The sequence below is a fragment of the Heptranchias perlo genome, chromosome 13 (assembly GCF_035084215.1).
Source record: "Heptranchias perlo isolate sHepPer1 chromosome 13, sHepPer1.hap1, whole genome shotgun sequence".
Classification (NCBI taxonomy): Eukaryota; Metazoa; Chordata; class Chondrichthyes; order Hexanchiformes; family Hexanchidae; genus Heptranchias; species Heptranchias perlo.
The window spans coordinates 66,846,840-66,873,207 of NC_090337.1; the positions used below are offsets into that span (position 1 = coordinate 66,846,840).

The 26,368-nt window shown below is 44.8% G+C and overlaps 1 protein-coding gene across 4 annotated transcripts in view; it reads left to right on the forward strand.

Moving 5' to 3' along the window:
• Window positions 1-504: 504 nt before the first annotated feature.
• farp2 (FERM, RhoGEF and pleckstrin domain protein 2) overlaps window positions 505-26,368 on the forward strand; it is a 237,559-nt gene continuing 211,695 nt past the window's right edge. For 3 of the 4 annotated variants that reach the window (XM_067995648.1, XM_067995650.1, XM_067995651.1), the window contains exons 1-2: window positions 505-574; window positions 5,911-6,141. In XM_067995648.1, coding sequence (XP_067851749.1) covers window positions 5,938-6,141 — 204 coding nt within the window. In that variant the 5' untranslated portion in view covers window positions 505-574; window positions 5,911-5,937. Of the gene's footprint in view, window positions 575-5,288; window positions 5,358-5,910; window positions 6,142-26,368 lie in introns of those variants that run through there. The other variant, XM_067995649.1, reaches the window with a different exon arrangement.

Consider the following 26,368-nt stretch of genomic DNA (forward strand, 5'->3'; position numbering starts at 1 on the left):
CTCTGTCCCCCTGTACCCCCTATCTCTGTCCCCCTGTACCCCCTATCTCTGACCCCCTGTACCCCCTATCTCTGTCCCCCTGTACCCCCTATCTCTGTCCCCCTGTACCCCCTATCTCTGTCCCCCTGTACCCCCTATCTCTGTCCCCCCTGTACCCCCTATCTCTGTCCCCCCCTGTACCCCCTATCTCTGTCCCCCCTATCTCTGTCCCCCCTGTACCCCCTATCTCAGTCCCCCTGTACCCCCTATCTCTGTCCCCCTGTACCCCCTATCTCTGTCCCCCCTGTCCTTGTTCTCGGATTTCCGGCTCCTCCGGTTTTATTCTGCGCAATCAGAGTCTCGCATTCAACCAATAAGCTCCAGTGACCTGCGATACTGACCAATCAGCCTTCTCCGAGTACCCTGCAGCCAATGAAACATCGTGAACGCGTTTGCCTACAGCCAATGGGGCGCGGATCGCATCCATCGGGTTCCTATTGGGTGCTCGGGGGTTGGTCGGCAGCCAATCAGCGAGCAGACTGATCGCTGAGGAAGATGGCGGCGGTGGAGTGCGGTCGGTGAGAGCGGCGCTGAGGTGAGTGTGAGACCGGGGCGGCAGCCGGAGGGAGGGTCCGGCACCGGGGTTGCATTGCCGCCGCCCAGGGAATCGCAGGTGTGATAATCGGAGGAAGCGGGCGGCGGATGTAGGGGGGTGGGGCTGGGGGTGTGTGAGGGGAGAGAGGCCGGGCCCAGATTGGGGAGGGGAGAGAGAGAGAGAGGCTGGGCCCAGAGTGGGGAGGGAGGAGGGGGGTTGGGGAAGAGGCCGGGCCCAGAGTGTGGAGGGGGAGGGGGAGGGGGAGGGGGGTTGGGGAAGAGGCCGGGCCCAGAGTGTGGAGGGGGAGGGGGAGGGGGGGAGGGGGGTTGGGGAAGAGGCCGGGCCCAGAGTGTGGAGGGGGAGGGGGGTTGGGGAAGAGGCCGGGCCCAGAGTGTGGAGGGGGAGGGGGGTTGGGGAAGAGGCCGGGCCCAGAGTGTGGAGGGGGAGGGGGAGGGGGTGGGGAAGAGGCTGGGCCCGGAGTGTGGAGAGGGGGAGAAAGAGGCCGGGCTCAGATTGTAGAGGGGGAGGGGGCAGAGGCCGGACTCAGAGTGTGGTGGGGGAAGGGGGTCAGAGTGTGGCGAGGGGAGAAAATTTGGCAGTGGGTGATGGAGTGGGCCAGAGTTGGGCAGTTGGGGGTGGAGTGGTGTGGGGCAGTGGGCGACCGGAGTAAAAGGGGGGGGGGTCTAACTACATGGGATTCTGGTGTGACATCGCTCGAGGTCTGTGGCTAGACTGGGGGAGCAGTGTACTTTCAAGTTACTGTGCATGTGGAGTATAAATGCCACTGTATAAAGCAAGCAAGTACATATTGAGAAAACTCTTCCACTGGAAATTGGTTCCTAAATCTAAACAGATGTAAATGATCTTCTGCTATATGTTGTTATTGCTGTATTGCAATGTCACTTCATGATGTGCCAGTTGGGGCTGTGTAAACAATGCCGAATACGTTTGTAAATAAAGTGTGCAAGTACACAGGTTAAAAATTTACGTGTGTCAGACACTCCCGAAGCCATTTGGAGGTCAAAAAGAGGTGTCTTATCTACATACTTCCCCTTGGCAACATCATCCGAAGCCATTGGGCCAGGTTCCACCTGTATGCTGATGACACCCAGCTCCACCTCTCCATCCTGCATCCCTGATATCTGTCGCCTCACAGTTGGCAGTTGTGCCTTCAGCTGCCTAGACCCTAAGTTCTGGAAAACTCTCCCTTAACCCCTCTGCCCCTCTCTCCTCCTTTTAAGACTGTCCTTAAAACATACCTACTTGACCAAGCTTTTGGTCACCTGTCCTAATGGGCCGGAAATAGTGCCGAGCAGTGAATGGACATTGCCTGCCGCTCATAAGTAACTAACTCACCCACCCGTAAACCTTTTGTGAGCTTCTGGGCATCAACTTGCTTTAACTAACTCACCCACCCGTAAACCTTTTGTGAGCTTCTGGGCATCAACTTGCTTTAATTGAGACCTGCAAGAAGTGCAGTGCCGCTCTGAGCTGTGAGAGGAGGAAAGGATCGCTGTGTCCCCTCAACAAATGTAAGGAATCTTACAACACCAGGTTATTTGAAAATCAAATAAAATTGTGTCCCCTCAACAAATCAGCTTGAAGCAAACCATGCTGTGAGAATCAGGGAGTGAAACTCATTTACAAACTGTGCAAACTAACAACCAGGAAGTGTCAGATAAGATTAGTAAATGTACTATAAAATCAGATAGAGACAGCAAAATAAAGAGAGGGTAAGATTAAAAGACTGAGATAAGAGACAGAAAGCAAAAGTGAAAAAAATAAGAATTTTAAATTTTTTTCTTAAATGTCGAATAACTATTAAAATCGGGAGTACTGAGACTCCACATCTTTAAAAGTTAATTTTCAGTGCCAGGGAAGTTGTTTGGCAGTCATTAATACTTACTACTTAAAAGTTAGTTTAGACCTGATATAACTCAGCGTACCTTTTTTCTGGTGAGATTAGTTAATTTCCGGCTGGGCAGGAGAGCAAGTTTGTGCTGGTCCATTGATTCCAGCCCGCACGATCCCTTTAACGCGAGGCTGTCAGACCAGCAGGGAATCAGGAAGAGCAAGTTCCGGATTTCCGCGTTTGACTGCTCATGTGCGGCCGCTTAACTTGCCCTTTCTATTTGCCCTGAAACTTCTTAGTGAATTTACCAGTGAAGGTGAGACCATGACTCTACCTTTGTATTAAGCTACACGAGTGTCGCCCATGTTACTCCAAGGGTGATTGTTACCTATACACAATCAAGAGATAATGTATTATCAGCAGATACTCTATGAGCATGTTTAGTGCTTCAAAACTGGTTTAAGGCCAGAACGCAAGAGGCCGGGAATGGTTAGGGGAGTACTGGGAGCTCTTCAGAGCTGGGATTGTGTGTTAGTGGTGAACCTGATCTAGCAGGAAGTTGTTGAGGGTGAAACATTTTGCTGTGAGCTAGGTGGGGAAGGGTTTGGGGGGCCTTGGGGCAGCAGTCTGGCTGGGTGAGCCTATGCTCGTTTTTAAAATAACAGACCACCGATGGTGTTGCTCGAGGCCAGAAGGTTTTCAGAACAGCAGCACTAGTGTTGAAGCAAATCTCGAGCCTCATGGTCCCTGTCAAAAGTTAGGCCTCAGCAAAACATAAAGCATTTCTGATGGGAGAGAGGTGATTTCATTGCAATATTTTTTACATTTCAACTTATACTGTTGAGTTTGTATAATGTTATTGCCTATTGTTATCCGAATAATGTTATACTGGCAGCGGGCTGTGTTCAGTATGTTTTATACATGTTTGAATTTGTATATTGTTATAGTCGTGTAATGTATAATCCATCTAATGTAATGCAAATTTGTGGCCCAGATTAACAAAACATTGAATAATGTGCGGTTTTCACTGCGCATGCAAATTTTAAATTCCTCCTGACCCCCCCCCCGCCCCCCCCCCCCCCCCACTAATCGCTCCATCGTGTTACAAGGACGGGCCTTCCTGTGACGGTGGTTATTTACGAGAGGCTGTTAAGTATTTTAACGCCCATAGCGGCTGCTATTTTTGTGAAAATCGAATTAAATAAAAAAGTTTGCAGATCTGAATTTGAGCCACGAGTACAGTATTATCACTCTGCTGGTCAAAGTCACAAACTGCATTAGCAAAAGAATATAGTGTCACTCGGGCAGTAATCAGCAAAATCCACAAACAGTAGCAGGGTTCTGTCCTACCACTGGTCAGAAGTGGAAATTTCAGAAGTGACATGAAATGGTAGTGCACTTCTAAATTCGATGACGTTGGGGAACTTCTTGATTGGTTCAAGTCAGCGTCCGATCAAAAATCTCCCCGGAATTTCAGAATTGATTTTATTGGGAAAAGTTGTCAAAATCGCAGGAACAGTCGGGTTTAGCGATTTGTCTAAAGTCAACTTGGGATGGATCAAGAGATGGATAAAAGTTGATGCCATAACTCCTAAGCAAATGGTCGGAGAAGCCATTGAAGTGACCTCTGAAATGACGTGATTATCTATTACCAACTTTTACTAGGCTTTTGTCTGCCATTACTTCAAAAGTTCTGGCCTTATTGTGTGTTCAACCTCGATGGAAGCTTTTACTGGGGGGATTTGCACCTTTCACGACAGGAAGTGAGTTGGTGGGAAACAGAGTACGGAGTGCGTGACACTTCTTCCGGTCGCCAATATGGACGGATTTGAGAAGCTTCCTCTTCTGTTCGTCGGTAAAAGTGAATGACCAAGAGGTTTCAAAAATGTTCAACACTTCCCCAGAGGCATCGTTTACTGTTTTAGTCGGCGATCTTGGATGACATTTACCATTTTTGAGAGGTGCATTTGATCTCTGGACAGAAAGTTTTGAGCTGAGGGTAGAAGCGTCTTAATCATTGTAGTTAACTGCCCTGCGCGTCCTGAAATTTCTGGCCTAATGAATGGAACTCGTCCGTCTTCCAACAGGCCACTGACTTAGTTTTTGCAGAATGATGGACGGTATTTTTTAATACTGGCGAAAGCAGTTCACACTGTCGCTCTAAGTCACAGAATATCACTTTTAAGCTTCAACCAATGAACGCTGGAGTTTTCAGGATTTGAAGGGTCACTATCAGAAGTTTCTGGCTGAAAAAAGACTTAGGAAGCCAAGACTGAATTCTCGCTCAGCTTGCTGGATGCTGTGAATTTTGTTGCTAGATGTTGGGATTCTGTGACATTGTGAACTGCTTTTGCCAGTATAAATAAAACTCAACTGCCCATCATTCTGCAAAAACTAAGCCTGTTTATATAATTACTCAATTTTATCTTGTCTTTTTTTAAATAAAGGATACATAGAAAGACAATAGGAAAAGTAGTATTTTAGGCAAAGCTATCTGGTGTTTAGCAGTAGTGGGGAAAGGAGAGGGTCATTTGGTTTAGTAGCACTTAAGGTTTTGGGCTTTGACAGAAATGGGATTGATTCCTGTGGTTAAACAGCATTGTTGGGTGGTGGGGGGTGGGAGAGGATTGTAGGATTTGGATAACCAGAGGATTCCTTGGGCCTAGCAGCACTGAGGCAGGAGAAAGGAATGGAGTCTGGAGGTTGCTGGGCTGGGGGAGATAATAGGAGGCCCTCTCTTAAAATAATTACCTTTCCCTCTCACTCAGGGAGAATTCAACTGGCCTCAGCATCCCCACTGAGATTAGCTAAGCCGGCACAGATCCTGGGACCTTGGTCTGTACAGCTGTTACTGGATAAACTTCAAAAGCCATCAGGGGAGTTCTTTCATTTCATGGCACCATTTGGCCCTGACAAGGTGAAAGGTGTTAGGTAAACACAAGTTTCTTTTTTTCCCATTTTGTCTTATCTTTCTCTTTTTCTATCTTTCTCTTTCTATTTGTGTGACTCTATCTTTCTATCTATTACAAGATCCTATTGTGCCACTCACTGATACCTGCTAAAATATTGTTAGGTGACTGACTTCCCCTAACTCCAAAAGTAGAAGTAGTGCAATCTTTCAGTGTGTGACTGGGTGGCCAGGAATAATAGGATTCGGATAGATGTGAGCAGACTTTACAAACTGATCCTTCAGCCTAATAAATAGTTCCTTTGTCAAAGTATAAATAGAGAAAAGAATTTATTAAAACTGTTTTTCTGATGCTAGTTTGGTGCAGTCATTGATGCACTAGCGCTTTGCCTGCACGATTTACACAAGGATACTTTTGTGTATATCCCTGACATCGGCTGCTGTGATATTAGCAAAGATCAAGAAGAACTAAGAATGTTTTGAAGTTGTGTGACTCAGTAGCAAGTCACTGCATTGTTTAAAGTGCAGTCACAATCTGGTGGCAAATATTTAACCCTGGTGGTTTCTCTTTCCTAGATTACATCCGTTGCCCGCTGGCGAGCGATGGAGGAGATGGAAGGAACATATCGGGTGTTGCAGAGTCCCGCAGCTCGACTTGGAGTACAGGCGACTGCAGGGGTTAGTACATTGGAGCCGGGGCAGAGCCTCTCCACGGCCACGACAGCAGCCTTTTTCAAACCCCGAGGCAGAGGGATCCAGCTCGTGGTCCAATTGCTGGATGACGTAGAGGAGCAGTTTGAAGTAGAGGTGAGATGTTTTTGTTTTTGTCACTCCAAAGGGGAAGTTGTGTGGTTTTGCCAATTTCTACTGGAAATATCACTTTAAAAAGATTGAAAACATTGCCTATATCTTAGATGGAGCGTCAGTTTAACTGCTGCATAGGAATTGCTAGACATAAAAAGACCAAGGTCTATTTAGTTCGCTTTCTACCATCCTGGTAGTGGCATGATACAACGATAATGGAGTTGTTGACTAATTGCAATCGATCTCTCTCAATTAGTCTACAACAGACTCAGACATTACACGAGGAAAATCCCAGTGGTGGAGTGCTCTGGGAACCATAGGTCCAAAGTCACCCATTTCTCCCTAGTATGCTACACTTACCACATGTCCTGTCTCAAAATACTATTTTCTGAGCTCGAGTGTTGTGCCACTCCATCACTTGCCCACAGACGTGGTTTCCTGTCTCCACATTTATTGTGTCATCCATTGGGTTTTTCAAGGAAATTTTGTTACCCCAGGAAGCTTTGCAAAGGCTGAAATATGCATGAAAAATATTCACTATTCGCAGCCTGCAGGGCAGCTGGCGCTTGGGAGCTGATATGCCAGTGGGCACCAGTACCTTAATGAAAGCAGGGGAGAAGGTTGGAAAAATACCTATTAACAAAACTTCAAACGGTAGATAGTAAGTTCTTTGGGAAGATGGGGATACAGTATAACCTTTGAGGTTACAGAGCTCTAGGTGGAGGTGGTACGTTTGTGTAATTTATGTACAGTAAGAATGTCTCCACTGATACCAAATGCACGTTTGACTTGAACGGAACTCGGTACTTCCAAATAAAACTATTTAATGTGTGAGATCAAGTACTGAGTTGAGAAGTGTCTGATCTTGAGAGGTCTCTGAGGAGATGTAACTGTGGCGCTAGCTTGATAGACAGCCTGAGCCAGTGTAACTTTGTGGCCTGACTTGCAGTGTGACCTTTGTGCTGCTAATTTGTTTCCAGTGTTCAGCATTATGATCCATTGCTGTGTTCCTTATAAAATAGCAGTTAAGTCTTTTCTTGGAGAATTTTTTTTTTGTTAATACAGTTTTAGAAAATAATTTATTTAAATTAAATTGGCTGCTTCAGAAACTTCCATTATTTTTATAAATGTAATTATTTTTGATATTCTAAAAACAGTATGTCTAGTGTGCATTTCTTGCCCATCACGTTTCAGGTATTACACTTAACTTTTTGTGATGAACTCAAAAGTGTAAAGAAAATCTGTGTGGCCACAATACTAGAACCAGAATGTCTAATCTCTTAACTGACATCTGTATGAATTCACTCAGTGTTTACTTAATGACGACAGCCTCTCCATTGACCTGTATGAGCCGAGTGTTAATTAACAGCTTTGGATTGTGTAGGAATAGCGAAACGTGAAGCAGAAAAAGACTTGGGTGTGATGGTCAATTGGTACTGAACATTAGGGTTAGGTTAAATCACTGGAGCAGCAATAAACAAAGTGAACAGTGTGTTGGATTACATTGCCACATCAGTAGAGGTTATGTTGGAACATGTCGTGCTAAATCTGTATAGTGCCCTGGCCAGGCAGCATGTTTATGTTTATGTTTGAGTGTTGAGGATGAGAAAGGCCATCAGGCTCCAATGTGCTCTTCCTGGCATTTCTTACCGCCATATACCAATGCTTTCTCCTCCCACCACCCCCAGCCTCATGGGTTATTGGCCAAAACTCAGGAGGTCCCAAACCCATTAATTATTCAGAATGACTTGCTCCTATCTTCCAAAAGTCCACCTATCGCCTTCTAGAAATGCTAAAGCATTGGTCGTCACTATGTCCTGTTCCACAGGCTGACTAACATAGAATCATAGAAAATTTACGGCACAGAAGGAGGCCATTCAGCCCATCGCGTCCGCGCCAGCTGAGAAACGAGCCACCCAGCCTAATCCCACTTTCCCGCATTTGGTCCGTAGCCCTGCAGGTCACGGTTCTTCAGGTACACATCCAGGTATTTTTTAAATGAGTTGAGGGTTTCTGCCTCTACCACCCTCTCAGGCAGTGAGTTCCAGACCCCCACCATCCTCTGGGTGAAAATGTTTTTCCTCATTTCCACTCTAATCCTTTTACCTATTACTTCAAATCTACGCCCCCTGGTTATTGACCCCTCCGCTAAGGGAAATAGGTCCTTCCTATCCACTCTATTTAGGCCCCTCATAATTTTGTACATCTCAATTAAATCACTCCTCAGCCTCCTCTGTTCCAAGGAAAACAACCCCAACCTATCCAATCTGTCATCGTAGCTAAAATTCCCCAGTCCTGGCAACATCCTCGTAAATCATCTCTGCACCCTCTGTAGTGCAATTACATCCTTCCTGTAATGTGTTGACCAGAACTGTGCGCGGTACTCAAGCTGTGGCCTCACTAGTGTTTTATACAGTTCCAGCTTAACATCCCTGCTCTTATATTCTGTGTCTCGGCTAATAAAGGAAAGCATTCCATATGTCCACTTAACCATCTTATCTACCTGTCCTGCTACCTTCAGGGATCTATGGACATGCACTCCAAGGTCCCTCTGTTCCTCTACACCTCTCAGTATCCTCTCATTTATTGTGTATTCCCTTGCCTTGTTTGCTCTCCCCAAATGCACCACCTTACACTTCTCCAGATTGAACTCCATTTTCTGCCCATCTGACCAGTCCATTGATATCTTCCTGCAGTCTACAGCTTTCCTCCTCGCTATCAACCACACGGCCTATCTTTGTGTCCTCCCCAAATTTCTTAATCATTCCCCCTACATTTAAGTCCAAATCGTTAATGTATACCACAAAAAGCAAAGGACCCTAGTACCAAGCTCTGCGGCACCCCACTGGAAACAGACTTCCAGTCGCAAAAAACACCTGTTGACCATTACCCTTTGCTTCCTGCCACTGAGCCAATTTTGGATCCAATTTGCCACATTCCCTTGGATCCCATGGGCCTTTACTTTTTTGACCAATCTGCCATGTGGGACCTTGTCAAAAGCCTTGCTAAAATCCATGCAGACTACATCAATTGCGCTACCCTCGTCAATCCTCCTTGTCACCTCCTCAAAAAATTCAATCAAGTTACTCAGACACGACCTCCCCTTACGACATCTGGTACAGGTACAATTTCCGGAGAGCTAATCTTGCTTCCTTGGTTTATAAGGGTGGCCCCTATCCAACTATCCCCATCACCTCAAGCATGCAATCTACTTTTACATTGTTCATACCTTTTTAATAATCTTAACTACATCTAGGTCTCTGCATTTTGAGTGTTATGTTCAATTTTGTTGATAAGGGATGAGATACAGATGAGCGAGATCATTGAGATGGAACAGTCAAGCCACAAATGTGGTGCATAGTGTCAAAGGATTGAGTTATGAGGAAAGACTGGAGAATGGGCTCCTTAACTTGAAAGAAGGTGACTTGGGGACCTTGTAGAAGTGTGCACAATTTTAAATGGCATAGATCAGGTTGGTCTGGAACACTATTTGAAGGATACTGGAACTAGGGTGCATGGGTTAAAACTGATGAAGGGAAAGCTTAGGACAGACGTTGGGAAGAACTTCATACCAGAGTGAGCAACTCTTGGAATGATCTCTTGGGTAGGGCAGTGGAGGTAAAAACCTTGGACTAATTCATGGGTGATGTGATGGGGAGTATAGGCCTGTTACTGTGGATGGCCTCCTTCATCTGTGTCCTATCTTGTGAATTAGACTTTATAGCCTGAGGGATGTTTCACGTGGTTTTTAAGCAGTTCCTGAGTTTTCAACACCAGGCATCCTCTGACTTTCCATGAGCAGGAGATTTGCTATTAATATTATAAATACTTGTCCCCCCCACCCCCAACCACGCCTTTTCAGGTGCCTCTCTCATTCTGTTCCTGAGCTGTTAGTCCAGGCTTTGGCCTGAAGCCAGTTGTACTGTACTTGTCCTGCTGCACCACCTCCATCAGCCTTTTTCTGGTACATTGCCCTTGCATGAATTGTGATGGTATTGAAGGGAAACTTGCCGGTTCCCTTGTGGATCTCATTTCTTGTTTTTAATTTGTGATCAGGTAACCAGTTCCATTACTAGGAGATTGCATTGCCATGACTATATCTTTTCCAGATTCAATAATGAGCAATTTGATAGCCTCACTACAACTTTATTAGAACCTGTAACTCTTTCAAAGGTCCAGCAGCAGGCTGTTGCAGTAACCTGGAATTTGTTTAGAGTGACATGTTCTTAATCGATCAATGTTTGGGAGAGGTTGGAGGGGAGTCCTCACTGGACTGCTGTCAAGGGCTGTTTTGACTGCTGGCCCAAAAGCTGCACAAGTGATGGCCTGGAAGCTGATTCAGTGCTCATCCCCTCAACTGCTGAAGGGGGGAAAAATATAGGAGGAGGGGGTGTAACGTTCCTCAGGAGAGTGATGGTATATCAATCCCACGCTTTTCATGAGCACAGTACTTTTGGCAAAGTGGACTAATGGTGGTACTCGCTGTCAACTTGATATACCAGTGCCATAACTCATAAAGTAACTTCAGCATTAAAGGAGAAATGATATATGGGAGACTTTGCAGGTTTCACTGTAATTAAATGAGTGAGTAGTATTTTAAACAAAGTTTTGAAGTCATGAAGGAAAGCTGTTTGGAGGTGGTTGAGGTCTAACGCTTTGGGTAGTGTGGAAGAAGCTTCACTCTGTACTGTACATCTGCTCACACTTGGTGCAAAAGCCTTATCGTCCAAGGTGAGAGCACAGAAAACCCTGCCAACTCTAAATTACGAGAGGTTTAATTTGCACAACAGCTTGTATTATATGATTAAGGAGTAGGTGACTCAAAGTACAGATGGTCCAAAGCTAACAGACAGTTTGTGCAATGGTAGAGGTGTACCATGTAGTATCCAACATAAATGCTTTTATACATAGCACTTTGGTGTAATGTCAAAATGTCTGCTAGCACTACAAGCAGGGCATTGTGTTTTGGAGTGCCGTATTGTTAAACTTGTAGGTTATCCTTGTGATTTCCAAACACAAATGTTTGCTGCTGCTCTCTCCCCATATTCATTGTGTCTGACCTGATTGTGTTGTGTTGAGTCTTGGCCTGACTGCTGCCAGTGCACATCACCTCTTTTCCAAAGCACATTGTAGCTCTCAGCAGCTGCCTTACTGGTCAATCACTCCTCGTGGCCTCAAGGGATACTGAGGTGCAACTTAGACCTTAGTCATCCTGAAATCCACACTCGATCGTCCCTCTCAGTCACCTGCACCATTCTTGCAGCTGAAAGGCTGAGAGGAGGCTGGCCGAAATAGCTGCCTGTGACTTCCCGATGACTTATTGGGTTGAATACACTGCCTAATATGGTGCTCAGCCATCAGACCAGGAAGATCCCATGTTTGATCCCTGATTGGTGCTGTCAGGAAATCCCAGCTGGGACAGTGGCCAATCCTGATCGTTAATAAGGCCGTGGGTTGACTGCAGGAATAGTTAATAATGGGGGAGTACCTCTTTCCCCAAGAATCTATGAGGGTGGAAAATGGCAACGGTACTTGTATACAGCTGGCACTACCCTTCTAAGGTTGGGTTTAAGAAACATTTAGGGTAGTATGGAAGGAGTTTCACTCTGTACAGTACATCTGCTCACACTCGGTGCAGACACCTTCATGTCCAAGATGTGAGCTCAAAAAGCCCTGCCAACTTTAAATTCCGAGAGCTTTAATTTGCACAACAGCTTGTATTGCATGGTTGAAGAGTAGGTGACTCAAAGTAAGGAGTACATGGCCTAAAACCACACGCAGTGGTGGAGATGTACCATGTTGCATCTAACATTAATATTTTTATACAAACCACTTTGGTGCAATGTCAAAATGTCTGATAGCACTACCAGCAGGAAATTGTTTTTTTCGAGTACAGTATTGTTAGACATGTAGCAGCAGTGAGATAAAGAACGAATTGATTTGTTTTTTGATGGTGCTCAGGGCAATTAGGTTTCTGACATTGTTCAGCATGGTGGTGGCATGCTGCATTCTGCACAGTATTGTCCTGGGTAGAGGATTCACAATAGTCTATTGACCTTGATGGGCAGCTTCAAGCTGTGAAAAGCAGGATGATGATGACGATGTGCAGCATCCACCAGCAGCAGACCAGCCTCTGCAGGCTGCTTGATGCTAGTTGAGGGAGGAATGTTAGCTAGGACACTGGGAGAATGCCCCTTTCCTCCAAATGCTGTGGGATCTTTTAACATACACTTAACCAGGCCATGGAACCTTGGTTTGGCATCTTCAAGGGATAGCAACCTCTGACAATCTCAGTACTGCACTGTAGTGTATTGCTTGCTTAGATAGAGTCAAATCCATGATTATGGACCTTGAGCCCATAAACTTTTTACCAATACTGCTACCAACTGTGTCAAACTGGCACAAAGGATATTGGACAGAGAGTGTGCTTGTGTGGAAATACTTTTGAAAAGTTGTATTTCTGTTTGCTTCCCAGTGAATGAAAGAAGGAGCCAGCAAAAAGTCTCCTATCTCAGCTTTAAAGACTGTTGGGGGAAGGGAAGGAAAATGTGGGAAAAATTGTTGAGACTAGCCAGCACCTCCTAACTGGGGAATATGTAAATATTTGAACTGTAGTTCGTTCTCTCATTCTCTCACACTCACTCACTCTCTCTCATTGTGAAACATGATCTTTGTACAGGGGAATGTGATAACAGGGATCTGTGTGTGGTTTCCGATGCAATTTATATTGCATGCTGAGGCACTGTATAGAGTTCAGCAGAAAGTAATGTAAGAAAGACCTTATTCAGTGGGCTAATGTTTTTTAAAAAGTAATTTGAATTTTACACTGCAGTGTTGTTAGATTTTGTTCACAGTACTTTGCAGAGGCACAATGAAAAGCAGCTAGAGCCTTGCTCATTGGGACACAGGCTTTCATCATTGGTGTGTTAGTGTCTTTAATATGCATTCCTGCCCATTCTTTAGGGTTAGGTGCCAATTGGTGCCAATTTATAGTCTTTGGTAGGAGAGATAAAGAATTTTGTTTGGCGTCTGAAAAGGTATACTAGCAAGAAGTGAGAACAGCATTCTCAGTGCTTTTCCAGTGCTAATTGTAAATTACCTGTTTACACTGGCAAAGGTCCCATGTGTATTTTAGTCACATATTTGTCTGTGGCCGGGGAGGTGGTTATCTTGAAGTTAGTTATCTTGTGTTTGCTCACACAGCACTGGCTAGTTGACCATTATGGCCTCTAGGACACTTGTGTCTGTGCTCAAGGTTAGATGGAGCTGCCTATCACTGTAGTCAGCACTTTTCTGGCACAGAGGAATGGAATTTGTGGGTGTGATATATTCTTTGGTCTTGTTATTTAATCTGTTTCCAATTAGCTGGTATCTATTGTATTAGCTATATTAATTTTAAAAATCCTGCTTTCCTTGCAGAGATCTGGAGGTGGTAATCTGAGAGTTTTGGGAGGGTTACAAATTGGTTTTGCAACTCTAGTTACCCTGTTGCATTTTCCCACATTCAGATGTCTCTGGGGTAATAGCCACATGTGCCCCGTGGTTCTGTTACCTCTCCTGAAGTTGCTGTACATCTGGCTGAGGTGTTAGGACTCTGCCATCCTTTCGCCAGCTATTGGATAGTGCATGACTGGCCCTTGTTGTCTTTGTCTTCTCCCTTAACCCTCCCCCCCCCGCCCCCCCCCCCCGCCTGCCGTCCCCCAAAAAGGTGGCTGGGATCAAGAATTTGCTGTCTGGGGGACTTGTGTATATAAATCTGAGTCCTGCTACTCCATGGTGCATTGAGTTAAAATTTCAGTGCTGGGGGTATCTTGCTGCCCGTGTTATTAGGTTGTTGGACATCATGGTGAGTAAATAGAGTTAAGATACAGATCAGTCATGATCTAATTGAATGACAGAACAGGCTCGAGGGGTTGAATGGCCTCCTCCTGCTCTTGTGTTCCTTCCTACTAGTTCTTGATTTTTCCAGGACCTTCGTTATGGTTTGTACTGTGTTCGAATAGGCTAGTGCTTGCCTCCTGAGAACTGTGTTTTTAGAACGGTTGGAGTGTTACCCATTTCATATTCCATTTATATTGACTCTACTATAATATAAGGCAGGCGTCACTATATTCTTGTCTCCGTCAGTGTGATTTTGACATTACTGGCTTGTGAGGAGAAGGCTCGTAGCCAAAATGGGAATTCGCAAACTCAAAATGTAGCAAATGTTAATGCGCAAATCTGGGCAGCTACATTGGTTGAAACGTTGTCAAATCCACTCTGCATCATGGATGGGCTTGATTTGGCGCAATGGGAACCAGGTCATATTGGTTCCATTGGGAGGCATTCTGCAATATAAACAAAATGTTATAACCTACATTCTGTCAAGGGCAGTCACTCTCACCTCACCTCTGGAATTCAGCTCTTTTGTCCATGTTTGGACCAAGGCTGTAATGAGGTCTGGAGCCAAGTGGTCCTGGCGGAACTCCTGGTGAGTAAGTGCCGCTTGATAGCACTGTCGACAACACCTTCCATCACTTTGCCAACGATTGAGAGTAGACTGATGGGGCGGTAATAGCCAGATTGGATTTGTACTGCATTTTGTGAACAGGACATACCTGGGCAATTTTCCACATTGTTGGGTAGATGCCAGTGTTGTAGCTGTACCATTTTATTTTTTAAAAGGAATTTTAAAAAACCATTAAGGAGATGAATGCCTTCCAGCTGATTTCTATTCCATCCAAAACACAAAAGGCTACTTTGGGTCAGAGTTACCAATTATATAGTAGTGTGACTGTGATGATGGCACCAGATCCCTCATTTTTCTCAACCTCTCCTTGGTCTTCATTGTGGCTGACCATCCATCCCGTCATCTTCCACTGCTCCTCCTCCGTGATCCACCTCCATGCCATTGCCCTCTCACGGTCCCATTCCTACTTGTCCCAGTGCACCCCCACGTTTCCTGTAATGCTTCTTCTCTTGTCCCTGCACAGTTACCTCTGGGATTCTATCCTTGGATGACTCTAATTCCTCACTTACGTTCTGCCTCTTGGCCCTGTTATCCAGAAGCGTGGGTTGCCCCCACATACATGCTGATGACCACCCATCTTTAGCAGTCCACCACCAACCTTGACTTCATGACTGTTGATGTACAGCCTGACTGTCTGTGCAATATCGGTGATGAGCCGGGACATTCTCCAGATAAACATTGGTAAGATCAAAGTCATTCTCCTTGGTTACCACCTGAAATCCCCACCCCACCCACAGGTTTCAGCTCCCTTATGTGGCTTCGTACCCTATTCCATCTAGAGCTGGGTTTCAAAGTTCACGTCCATTATGTTACCAACAGCATCTATTTCCAGCTCTTTAATATCATCGCCCCTACCTCACCCCAACTGCTGTTGAAGCCCTCACCCCTGCGCTCAACTTCTCCAGTGACCTCCTGAACGCACCCTATACAAACTCCAGCTTGCTCATCCTACCTGTAACCTATCCCACACTAAGCAATGCTGACCAGTCACTCCTGGCCTCTCATCCTTGCTTATAAATCCCTCAATAACTTCACTGCTATTATGACTGAAGCACTTGGTAGCTCCCTCTCTCCTTCCCCCACGCCTCGCGCCCCACCCCCCTCACCTCTGCTCCACCATAGGTGGCGGAGCCTCAGCCATCCCATCACTGCACTTTGGAATTCTCTTCCTAAAACCCTTTGCCTTGCTACATCCCTCTCCACCATGAAACCTCCTCAAAACCTACCTCTTGGTCTGTATCATCAGTTCTTGCTCAGTGTTCTTTCTTTACTCCTTAGATATTTTGTTATGCTAAAGGTAATACCAGTGCGAGTTGTTGCAGGTGAGTTTACTGTCTATTATCTTCATCTTGTGTTGTAAATGTGCTTCTATTGAAAAATCGTGTTCCTAATGTGCCTGGTGGGAGCCCTGGTTGTCCACGATGTCCTCATTTGTGCACCAGAAACACCATCTCCACCTTCACCTATCAGCATTGAACTGATTCCCTCTGAGCTGACACTGGAATTCTTATTTATAAAGTAAAGCATGTTGGTTTTATCCTGGTGGTGGAACTTTGTTTTGTGCTTGAGAATTAATGTCAAATAATGTAAAAGGTTGGGCTATAACATGGTTGAGACTTGCACTTTGAGTTAATTGCCATTTGATAGTATGCTTCCCATTTTATGGCTGTCTTATCAGTTTTGTACAAAAGTTGTAATTACAGAGTGCAAACGTTTCCTTCCCTTGGCCATGTTCCCAACGTGTTACTGTGTCAGGCCCCTGAGAGATTTTTAAATGAGACCCTAGAATGAAAAGAATAGAAACTTCCTCACCCAAGCACACTACAGTCTGTTAATACTGTTCTAGGACCTGCACTGTCTAAAAGTTTTAGCATGAGCATGCTCTGTGATTTTTGAGAGAGGAGACCCAAGAAAATGGGCTGTCTAGCTTTAAGAGAGGCACTGTTCCAGAGACGTCTGAACAATCGGAACCTCAATGTACTGCCAAGTGTTTCTGAATTGCTTCCTGCAGCACTCTACAATTGCTGTGTTCCTCCTGGACTCTGTTTTACTGCAATTATAATACTGTCATAATGGCTCTGTATATGTGCAGAGGCCGGGGCGGGGGGACGGGGAATGGATTTCTTTCTTGAGTGGAGGCAGTATAAATCAGATGAGTGATAATGGGCTGGCCCGTTCTGGAAGTGCAAGCTGATAATAGCGTGGTGAGGGCAAAGTGAAAATATTCAAGGAGTTTAACAAATTAGAATATATTATTCATTTCTAATTATGCTCCCCCTCTGACATGCATTATACTAGAAATGGACAATTTAAAAGATGGAATTGGTCGGTTTGTTCTGTTCCATATTTCTTCCATTGCTGAAGTGGTCTTGGACAGGCTTAGTTTTCTCTTGTATCAAACTCTCCTTTTGCCCCTCAACAACTTAATGTTGTATAAAGGTCAACTCAATACTATACTTGAATAGTGCTTCTATATCTCGGGGCGGGTCTTTTACCTCTCTCCCATTTGAGAACGGGATGCAATAAAAAGCTTGGCATCGCTTCACAGAAGAGCAAGGGCGTTCTTCCCGGTGTCCTGGCCAATATTTCTTAATCCTTCAGTCAACCACCTAAAACAGATTATCCAGTCATTTATCTCATTGCTGTTTATGGGAGCTTGCTGTGTGCAAATTGGCTGCCACGTTGCCTACATTACAACAGTGATTTCACTCCGAGAGGATAGCTCATTTTTATACAATTCTTTCATTGAGTAATAGCATGTAGTGGATTTACAGCGAAACCGATTTGCCATCATGAACTGCTGCTTTGGGTAGCCTTTCAGTTTAACGGTGCCTTGTTTTCTTGAATTTTAGTGACGTTGCAAATAAAAACTGTCTTTTACTGATTTTTTTTATATATTCTCTGAATTTATCCAGGTTTTTGGGGACCAAATCCCCTTGTCCTGGCTTTTGATGCTGAAAACAGAACCAGGAAAAAAACTGAAGTTTTAAATCTAATAGAAACTGACTTCAGTGTTCATTAAACTGCAGGTCATTTGGGCATGCGTGATCATTCATAGTCTTTATTAACAGTAACCCGAAGCATTTGGATTAATGTTTCCATTGTATATCCTTTAATAGAACTAACCCGCTGGAGTATGTGAGAAAACAGTGGGAGGCTGACTGGCTCTTGCATGAATTGTTCATTCAAGCACCCAGTTCAGAACTAAAAATGTTGCTTAGAGCCGAATAATTCACTTGAGATTTTCTGAATTTTTCGCATGGTTGAGATTAACTCTTGATAACAGTTCTTGTGTCTATTTATTTTGATTCTGTCATTTACATTGCGATCCATAGTCACAAAGTGGCACCCATTCATCTTGGATCTTTCATTTTGGTTAAAAGTTCTTTTTTTGATTTGGCAAAAGATCTTGGTAAAAGATTTGGCTACTTTTGGCTTGGCTTTTATTGACCATTGGACTCCAGCCACCCTGAAAATCTGGCAACACAGATTTTATCAGGGATGTGGCCCAGGATATGGGGAGTCAGTGATGCTAGGTGGAAGGGGGCGAGGGGACAGATGCTCGGGGAGGGGGGGGGGGGGGGGGGGGTAGGGAGTAGGGAGGAGACCGAGACGGCCTTGGAGGGTTGTGGGGCGTAGGAAAGGAGACAGAGAGGGTCTGGGAGGGTGGGGGTGGGGGGAGGGACAGAGATGGTCTTGGAGGGTTTTGAGGGAGTAGGAGATGGAGATGGCCTTGGAGGGTGGGAGGGAAGGAGACACAGATGGTTTTGGAAGGATGGGGGAAGGAGAGGCACAAGCATACGCTTGAAAAACTGGCAAAGTGGAGCAGGTTCCAGCGGTAGATGAAAAAAAGAGGTGGACACCAAGGATACAGTCCACATAGAAGATTCTGACACTTGATTGACCACTTATTTAGTCAGTTGGAGATCCCTTTCCCAAAGTTGTTTTACATATTAAGGTTGAGATGTCCCCAAACCCTGGACAGGCTTACCACATAATGGTAATAAAAAGCAAAATACTGCAGATGCTGTTTTTCAGATGAGGTGTTAAATCGAAGCCCCATCTGCCCTTTCAGGTAGGTGTAAAATATTCCATAGCACTATTTTGAAGAAGAGCTGGGGAGTTCTTCCCAGTGTGCTGCCCAATGTTTATCCCTCAACCAACATCACTAAAGCAGTTTAATTGGTCAGTTTTCTCATTGTGCACAGCAATGTCCCACAAACAACAAATTGGCTCCACATTTTCCTGCATTGCAACAGTGACTACACTTCATAAATATTTCATTGGCTGCAAAGTGCTTTGGGATGTCCTGAGGTTGTGAGAGGAGCTATATAAATGCAAGCTCTTTTTCTGTAACATATAATTTCCTTGCGGCAGATTTTGGGATTGACCCTGAAATTGGGCTTGAGATGCTCCAAAGTAATTGTGGCCCTGTCTACTATCGCTTTTACTCTCATATGCAGATTTCTGTTCTTTGTGTAAAAAACCTGAGAAATGCTTGCATGCTTTTATAGGACGTGTTGAACTGGATGGATGTGGGCTGCCTTTATTGGGAAGAGGGAATAAGAGGCTTGGGATTTTCTGGGTTTGCAGGGCCTTGGCATGGAGGCATCTGATGGTGTTTAGGGTTGGGCCTGCTCCTCTGCCGACCCTGTTGCTGAAGAGCACAGTTTGTTGCGTCCTGCTGGTGCCACGGTTGTGATCAACTGATTCAACACAGAGCATACGTGAAACCTGGGATCCCCCTGCTTATATGGCTCAGTGCCATACAGTGCATTTACCCACATTGGTGGGGCTCGCAGCTGTTTATATCTGCAGTGTGGAAAACTGCATTTAAAACAAATCAGTTTGCCAGACCCTGCTGCCACTATGTGTATCATTAAAGAGTAACTGACCATTGGTTACGTGTTCACATTTCTACAGCTGGCGTATTAGTGGTGTGAGGTTTGTGCCAACACTGATCCAGCAGGATGCGGCTCATACACACTCAGCGCAGTCTTCTGAGGAGAAGCGTCTATTTGTGTTGTGCATAATGATGTGTGGCTGAAGGGCCATGTGTTTTCAGGCTGTAGTCTGTGTCTGTATTACATTAGGCAGTTGAGACATGTTGGGTTGGACTTGGTGAGAAGTTCCCTATGAGACTTGGACTTGATGATCAAAGCACCCATTTTCTTTGTATTAATGAGGCCTGTGCATGCTGTTCCCATGTGTGGACATGCACTGTTTGAGCCGTCTGTTTAGGTTCTTATTACATGGAATAAATTTGATTTCTCCCGAGTCCAGAAGCTCCGTGCATGTGCAGGTGAAAGTGTATATGGTAGTTAAGCAATAATTCTGTTACATTGCAGGAAGAGTTGGTTGTCCTGCATTTCTCCATTTTTAACTGAATTTTACTCCCTGATTATTAAGGCTTTATTATGTCTTTCAAGTGACTTTTGGTCAAATTTCATGTCATTACAGGGTCAGATGAGGGCAATTTCAAAAGTTATGATCAGCCTAATAAATAAATCAACTCTAATCAAGTGCTTTTAACACAAAAGGTGCCTTGGCGGAGTGTATGGAAAATTAAGATCAAAGCTATTCAAATATATCTCTCAAGCATTATTTTTAAACAGCTGGCTGAGTGAGTGGCATCGTTCACCGATCTGCTGGGTGAAAATCTACTCCCAGCACTTTCCTCCAACTAAATATTGGGAAGACTGAAGCCATTGTCTTTGGTCCCTGCTGCAAGCTCCGTTCCCTAGCCACCGACTCCATCCCTCTCTCTGGCTGCTGTCTGAGGCTGAGCCGGACTGTTCGCAACCATGGCGCCCTATTTGACCCTGAGATGAGCTTCTGACCACGTATCCGCTCCATCACCAAGACCGCCTCCGTAGCATCTCCCGACTCCGCCCCTGCCTCAGCTCATCTGCTGAATCCCTCATCCATGCCTTTGTTACCTCCAGACTGCACTATTCCAATGGTCTCCTGGCTGGCCTCCCATCTTCCACCCTCCATAAACTTGAGCTCATCCAAAGCTCTGCTGTCCGTATCCTAACTCGCACCAAGTCCTGTTCTCCCATCACCCCTGTACTCGCTGACCTGCATTGGTTCCCGGTCGGGGAAGGCCTTGATTTTAAAATTCTCATCCTTGTTTTCAAATCCCACCATGGCCTCGCCCCTCCCTATCTCTGTAATCTCCTCCAGCCCTACAACCCTCCGAGATCTCTGCACTCCTCCAATTATTGCCTCTTGCTCATCCCCAATTTTAATCGCTCCCCCATTGGCGGCCGTGACTTCAGCTACCTCGGCCCTCAGCTCTGGAATTCCCTCCCTAAACCTCTGCCTCTCTACCCCTCTCTCCTCCTTTAAGACACTTCTTAAAACATACCTCTTTGACCAAGCTTTTGGTCATCTGTCCTAATACCTCCTTATGTAGCACGGTGTGAAATTTTGTTTGATAACGCTCCGGTGATGCGCCTTGGGATGTTAAAGGTGCTATATAAATGCAAGTTGTTGTTGTTCTACTCCATTTCAGTGTTTCAGGGCCTCACGGTGGTGTTAATGTGACTGCACTGTGAGGGTATATGGGCCACTTCCCTAAGCTGCATTTTCAAAACCATTAGCCACTGTGAAAACTGAGCTTAAAGTAATATCCCTCCCATCCTAAAAAGGAATTATTTTGATGCCTTGCCCAGATTTTTCTTAGCTGACGAGGCCAAACCTCTTTTCCTTCCTTTAGGAGGACGGAGGCTGTGAACAGACAACTATAAAAGGCTCGGTTTGAGCAGAACGCTACAGCACAGATGTGGTTTAAACACTCTAACGTACTTGATTAAAAACACCTGGAGTTAGTGACGTCCACACTCTTTTTCACCCTCGCCAATCCCTCCAGTCCTTTTCCTCCTGGGATTTGGTGCTGTAACTGTTGGGAGCAAAATTTAAAACAGCACACAACGGCCCACATGCTCGAGCCTATAGAATGTTGTGATTGTGGGTGGAGGGGTCAGTGTGACTTCGATGAGCTTTGTTGAAAGGTTGAGCTTGTGTCCTGAATTGATCCATGAGGCCATCTTGAGTAGATATTTTTTGTATGTCGCTTGTAGGAAGACAACTTACTCCACATTCTTAAAGTAGTTGTTTTACCTTTCAAATGTAATATAAAGCAAGACTCAATGACAAAGAGCATACAGGGTAAGATAAGGCAAAAAACGGAAGCCTATGTCAGACGCCGAGAACTCAATACTGCAAAAAGCCTAGAGGAGGACAGAAAGTGCAGGAGTGAAATTCAAAAAGAAATTAGGAAAGCAAAGAGAGGGCATGAAAAAATACTGGCAAGTAAAATTAAGGAAAACCCAAAAATGTTTTATAAATTCATAAAGAGGAAGAGGATAACTAAGGAAAGAGTAGGGCCTGTTAGAGACCAAAAAGATTACCTATGTGTGGAGGCAGAAGATGTGGGTATGGTTCTTAATGAATACGTTGCGCCTGTCTTCACAAAAGAGGGGGACGATGCAGAGATTGTAGTTGAGGAGGAGTGCGAAATATTGGATGGGATAAACATAGAGAGGAAGTATTAAGGGGTTTAGCATCTTTGAAAGTAGATAAATCGCCAGGCCCGGATGAAATGTATCCCAGGCTGTTAAAAGAAGCTAGGGAGGAAATAGCGGAGGTTCTGACCATCATTTCCCGATCCTCCCTGGCTACAGGCGTGGTGCTGGAGGATTGGAGGACTGTTAACGTACCGTTGTTTAAAAAAGGAGAAAAGGATAGACCTAGTAATTACAGGCCAGTCAGTCTAACCTTGGAGGTGGGCAAATTATTGGAATCAATTCTGAGGGACAGTATAAACCATAATTTAGAAAGGCACAGATTAATCAAGGACAGTCAACATGGATTTGTCAAGGGAACATCATGTCTGACTAACTCATTGAATTTTTTGAGGAGGTAACAAGGAGAGTCGATGAGGGTAGTGTGTTTGACGTAGTCTAAATGGATTTTAGCAAGGTTTTGACAAGGTCCCACATGGCAGACTGGCCAGAAAAGTAAAAGCCCATGGGATCCAAGGGAAAGTGGCAAATTGGATCCAAAATTGACTGTGGCAGGGAGCAAAGGGTAATGGACGGGTGTTTTTGTGACTGAAAGGCTGTTTCCAGTACGGTTCCGCAGGGCTCAGTACTGGGTCCCTTGCTTTTTGTGGTATATATTAATGATTTAGACTTAAAAGTAGGGGGCATGATTAAGAAGCTTCGCAGATGATACAAAAATTGGCCATGTGGTTGATAGTGAGGAGGAAAGTTATAGATTGCAGGAAGATATCAATGGACAGGTCAGGTGGGCAAAAAAGTGGCAATTGGAATTCAATTCGGAGAAATGTGAGGTAATGCATTTGGGGAGGGCAAACAAGGCAATCACATAATAAATAGGAGGATACTGAAAGTGCAGAGGAAGTGAAGGACCTTGGAGTGCATGTCCACAGATCCCTGAAGGTAGCAGGACAGGTAGATAAGATGGTTAAGAAGGCATACGGGATAATTTCCTTTATTAGCCGAGGCATAGAATATAAGAGCAGGGAGTTTATGCTAGAACTGTATAAAACACAGCTTGAGTGCTGCGTTTAGTTCTGGTCACCACATTACAGGAAAGATGTGATTGATCTAGAGAGCGTACAGAGGAGATTTACGAGGATGTTGCCAGGTCTGGAGAATTTTAGCTATGAGGAAGGATTGGATAGGCTGGGGTTGTTTTCATTGGAACAGAGGAGGCTGAGGGGTGATTTAATTGAGGTGTATAAAATCATGAGGGGCATAGATAGAGTGGATAGGAAGGTCCTATTTCCCTCAACAGAGAGGTCAATAACCAGGGGGCATAGATTTAAAGTAACTGGTAGAAGGATTAGAGGGGAACTAAGGAAATATTTGTTCACCCAGAAGGTGGTGGGGATCTGGAACTCACTGCCTGAAAGAGTGGTAGAGGCAGAAACCCGTATCACATTTAAAAAGTACTTGGATAGGCACTTGAAGTGCCATAACCTACAATGCTATGGACCAAGTGCTGGAAAGTGGGATTAGGGTGGGTAGTTCTATTTTGACCGGCACAGACACGATGGGCCGAATGGCGGCTTCCTGTGCCGTAAATTTTCTATGTTCCGTGCAGGGGAATAGTTGATGAACATTGTGGGAAAAGTTTGGTCTATTTTTGGTGAGTAAAGAAAGTTAAATTCTGTGTATGAGCAGAGGGGGAGTGCAAGTCCTTTGTGATGTAGCGATGATGTATCTGCCTGGTATCTTGGACTTCATCCATGTTACTTTGTCTGAGTACCAGGGACAAGTTGATTTAGATTTGTGAAATGCAGATAGTTCTGTACTTCTGCAAATCAAAATTTTAATCCAGCCCTACAATACTCCCCCTGATCTCTGCCTTCCTCCAACTCTGGCCTCTTGCTCATTCCTCCCACCCATCAACCCACCATTGGTGGCCTTGCCTTCAGTCGTCTAGGCCCCAAGTTGTGGAATTCCCCACCCAAACTTCTCCTTTAAGACACTCCTTAAACATACATCTTTGACCAAGCTTTTGCTCCCCTGTCCTAATATCTCCTTATGTGGTTCAGTGTCAACTTTTGTCTGATTACGCTTCTGAGAAGCGCCTTGGGACGTTAAAGGCACTGTATAAATGCAAGTTGTTGCAATTGATATTTTATCCTCTGCGGGAGGAAGACTGCATGTACCAGCATGGATTTGTTTGTCTGAAACTTAATTCCAGTTTACTGTGTGTACCATGGCAGCATGCTCAAATGCTGTGAAATGGTGGGGAAGGTGTCTGCAAGGACCCAGTGAAAGCTGTTTTATTGTAGTTATATAATGAAAAATAGTAGGAGATTATGTTCTATCACTGTATTAGAATTAAACACAGTGGAGCAAGGGGATTAATCTTGGGTTCGCATCACATGAGATTATTGCAATATCTGCTGGAACAGATCGCCTGCACCTGGAAACTCCCATGTACAATTTTGGATATAATCACAAAAGAAACCAATCTCCTTTCAGAACAGATGCCAATATGGACGCCTCCAGGTTTGAATGGAACATGACCAGGCTAACAAAAGATGTCGGCAGTCCGCGAACACGTCTGTCAAGATTTGGGACTGGAGCTTGGGGTGGATAGTGGGTGGGTTTGGGGTCTGTTCGTCCTGGCTTGGGAACGACTGGGCAGATTGGGGGGGGGGGGGGGGTAGTGGATGTCTACATGTTTCGAGTTGCTTCAGAAGAAATTCCACAGTTAATCTCTGACCACAGTGCTAGCAAAGAACATGTTAACCTTGAATTCTCACTGTGCTGTTGCACATTAATTAAAAGCCTGTGCTCAAATGGCTTGTTGTGGTTGAACTGTGACTATGCTGCTGTCTAGCACAGTGCTTCGTTGTTAAATATGTTCCAGTGTATAGCTTCAGGGTAGACAATTCTACGATAACCTTTCCTGCTTGTCCACTTTCTCTGCTCATTTCCAGTCATTGCTTTCAGTGAACCTGAGTTTTTGAGAGGGGTATTAAAAACTAAATTGTCGTGTATTCGCCCCCAGACATGGAATTGGCACGAACTATAAGATACCACCAGAATTTCTTGGAAATCTCAAAAGCACACTTCCTTTGCCTAATTGTTGTGGGCGGGTCGCTCGGCCCGTCCGCGGGCGGGTGTGTGTGCAGGCAAATATTTTCTTATTTTTCTGAATGATTGAGTTGTATGCAGTTTTGTTGTCAACGTGTGCACAGCAGGAACCAGGTTTCGACTGCCACAGGTTCATTTGCTAAGTAGTCAAATCCATGTCATGGAGCAGACTTCAATTGTCCCCTCATTCTGTGCTCGTTTTGGTCCCCGCTCTCTAGGGTGAAAAGATTGGTTGTGCACACCCTTGCATTGTGCTGTCCTGTCTAATTTTACTTCAGTTATGTGCAGGAAAATTTTGTGCAGACGTGTAATTTTTCTCCCTTGAGGGTGAAAGTGTCAATCTTTTTCAATCTACTCAATCTTGTTTCAGTTGTTTTTTAAGCGCTAAAGCCAATCATTACAACCAAACAGACGTGAACCAAGAAATCAGTAAAACATTTGACAATTGCCGTCGAAGTGAAGGTTCAGGAGCCTTTTATCCTTGTTTTGTTTTGAATGCAATGAATTTATTAATATACTGTAAATCTTAATACCCATTTGTGTTGGGTTGCGGGTGAGTTTGAACAGCTGATCTGGTTGGAGTTGTGTGATGAGGCCATTTCCTATGATGTGTTGAGCATTTTAATTTTGGAATGTTATGTTAAAGAAAGTGGTCAAAGGATATAATAATGAGGCAACTTTACTTTGATCAGTGAGGTTATGCTTCCAGTGGGCGCACTCCGAAGGAATTGCCAGCATGACACTCCACAGGGTCTCTGCGTATGCTGTCTTATGTAGGAGTCATAGAAACATAGAAAATAGGAGCAAGAGTAGGCCCTTCGGGCCTGCTCCGCCATTCAAAAAGATCATGGCTGATCGTCTAACTCAGTAGCCTGTTCCCGCTTTTTCCTCATATCCCTTGATCCCTTTAGCATTAAGAAATATATCTATCTCCTTCTTGAATACATCTAATGACTTGGCTTCCACTGCCTTCTGTGGTAGAGAATTCCACAGGTTCACCACCCTCTGAGTGAAGAAATTTCTCCTCATCTCTGTTCTAAATGGCATACCCCGTATCCTGAGACTATGACCCCTGGTT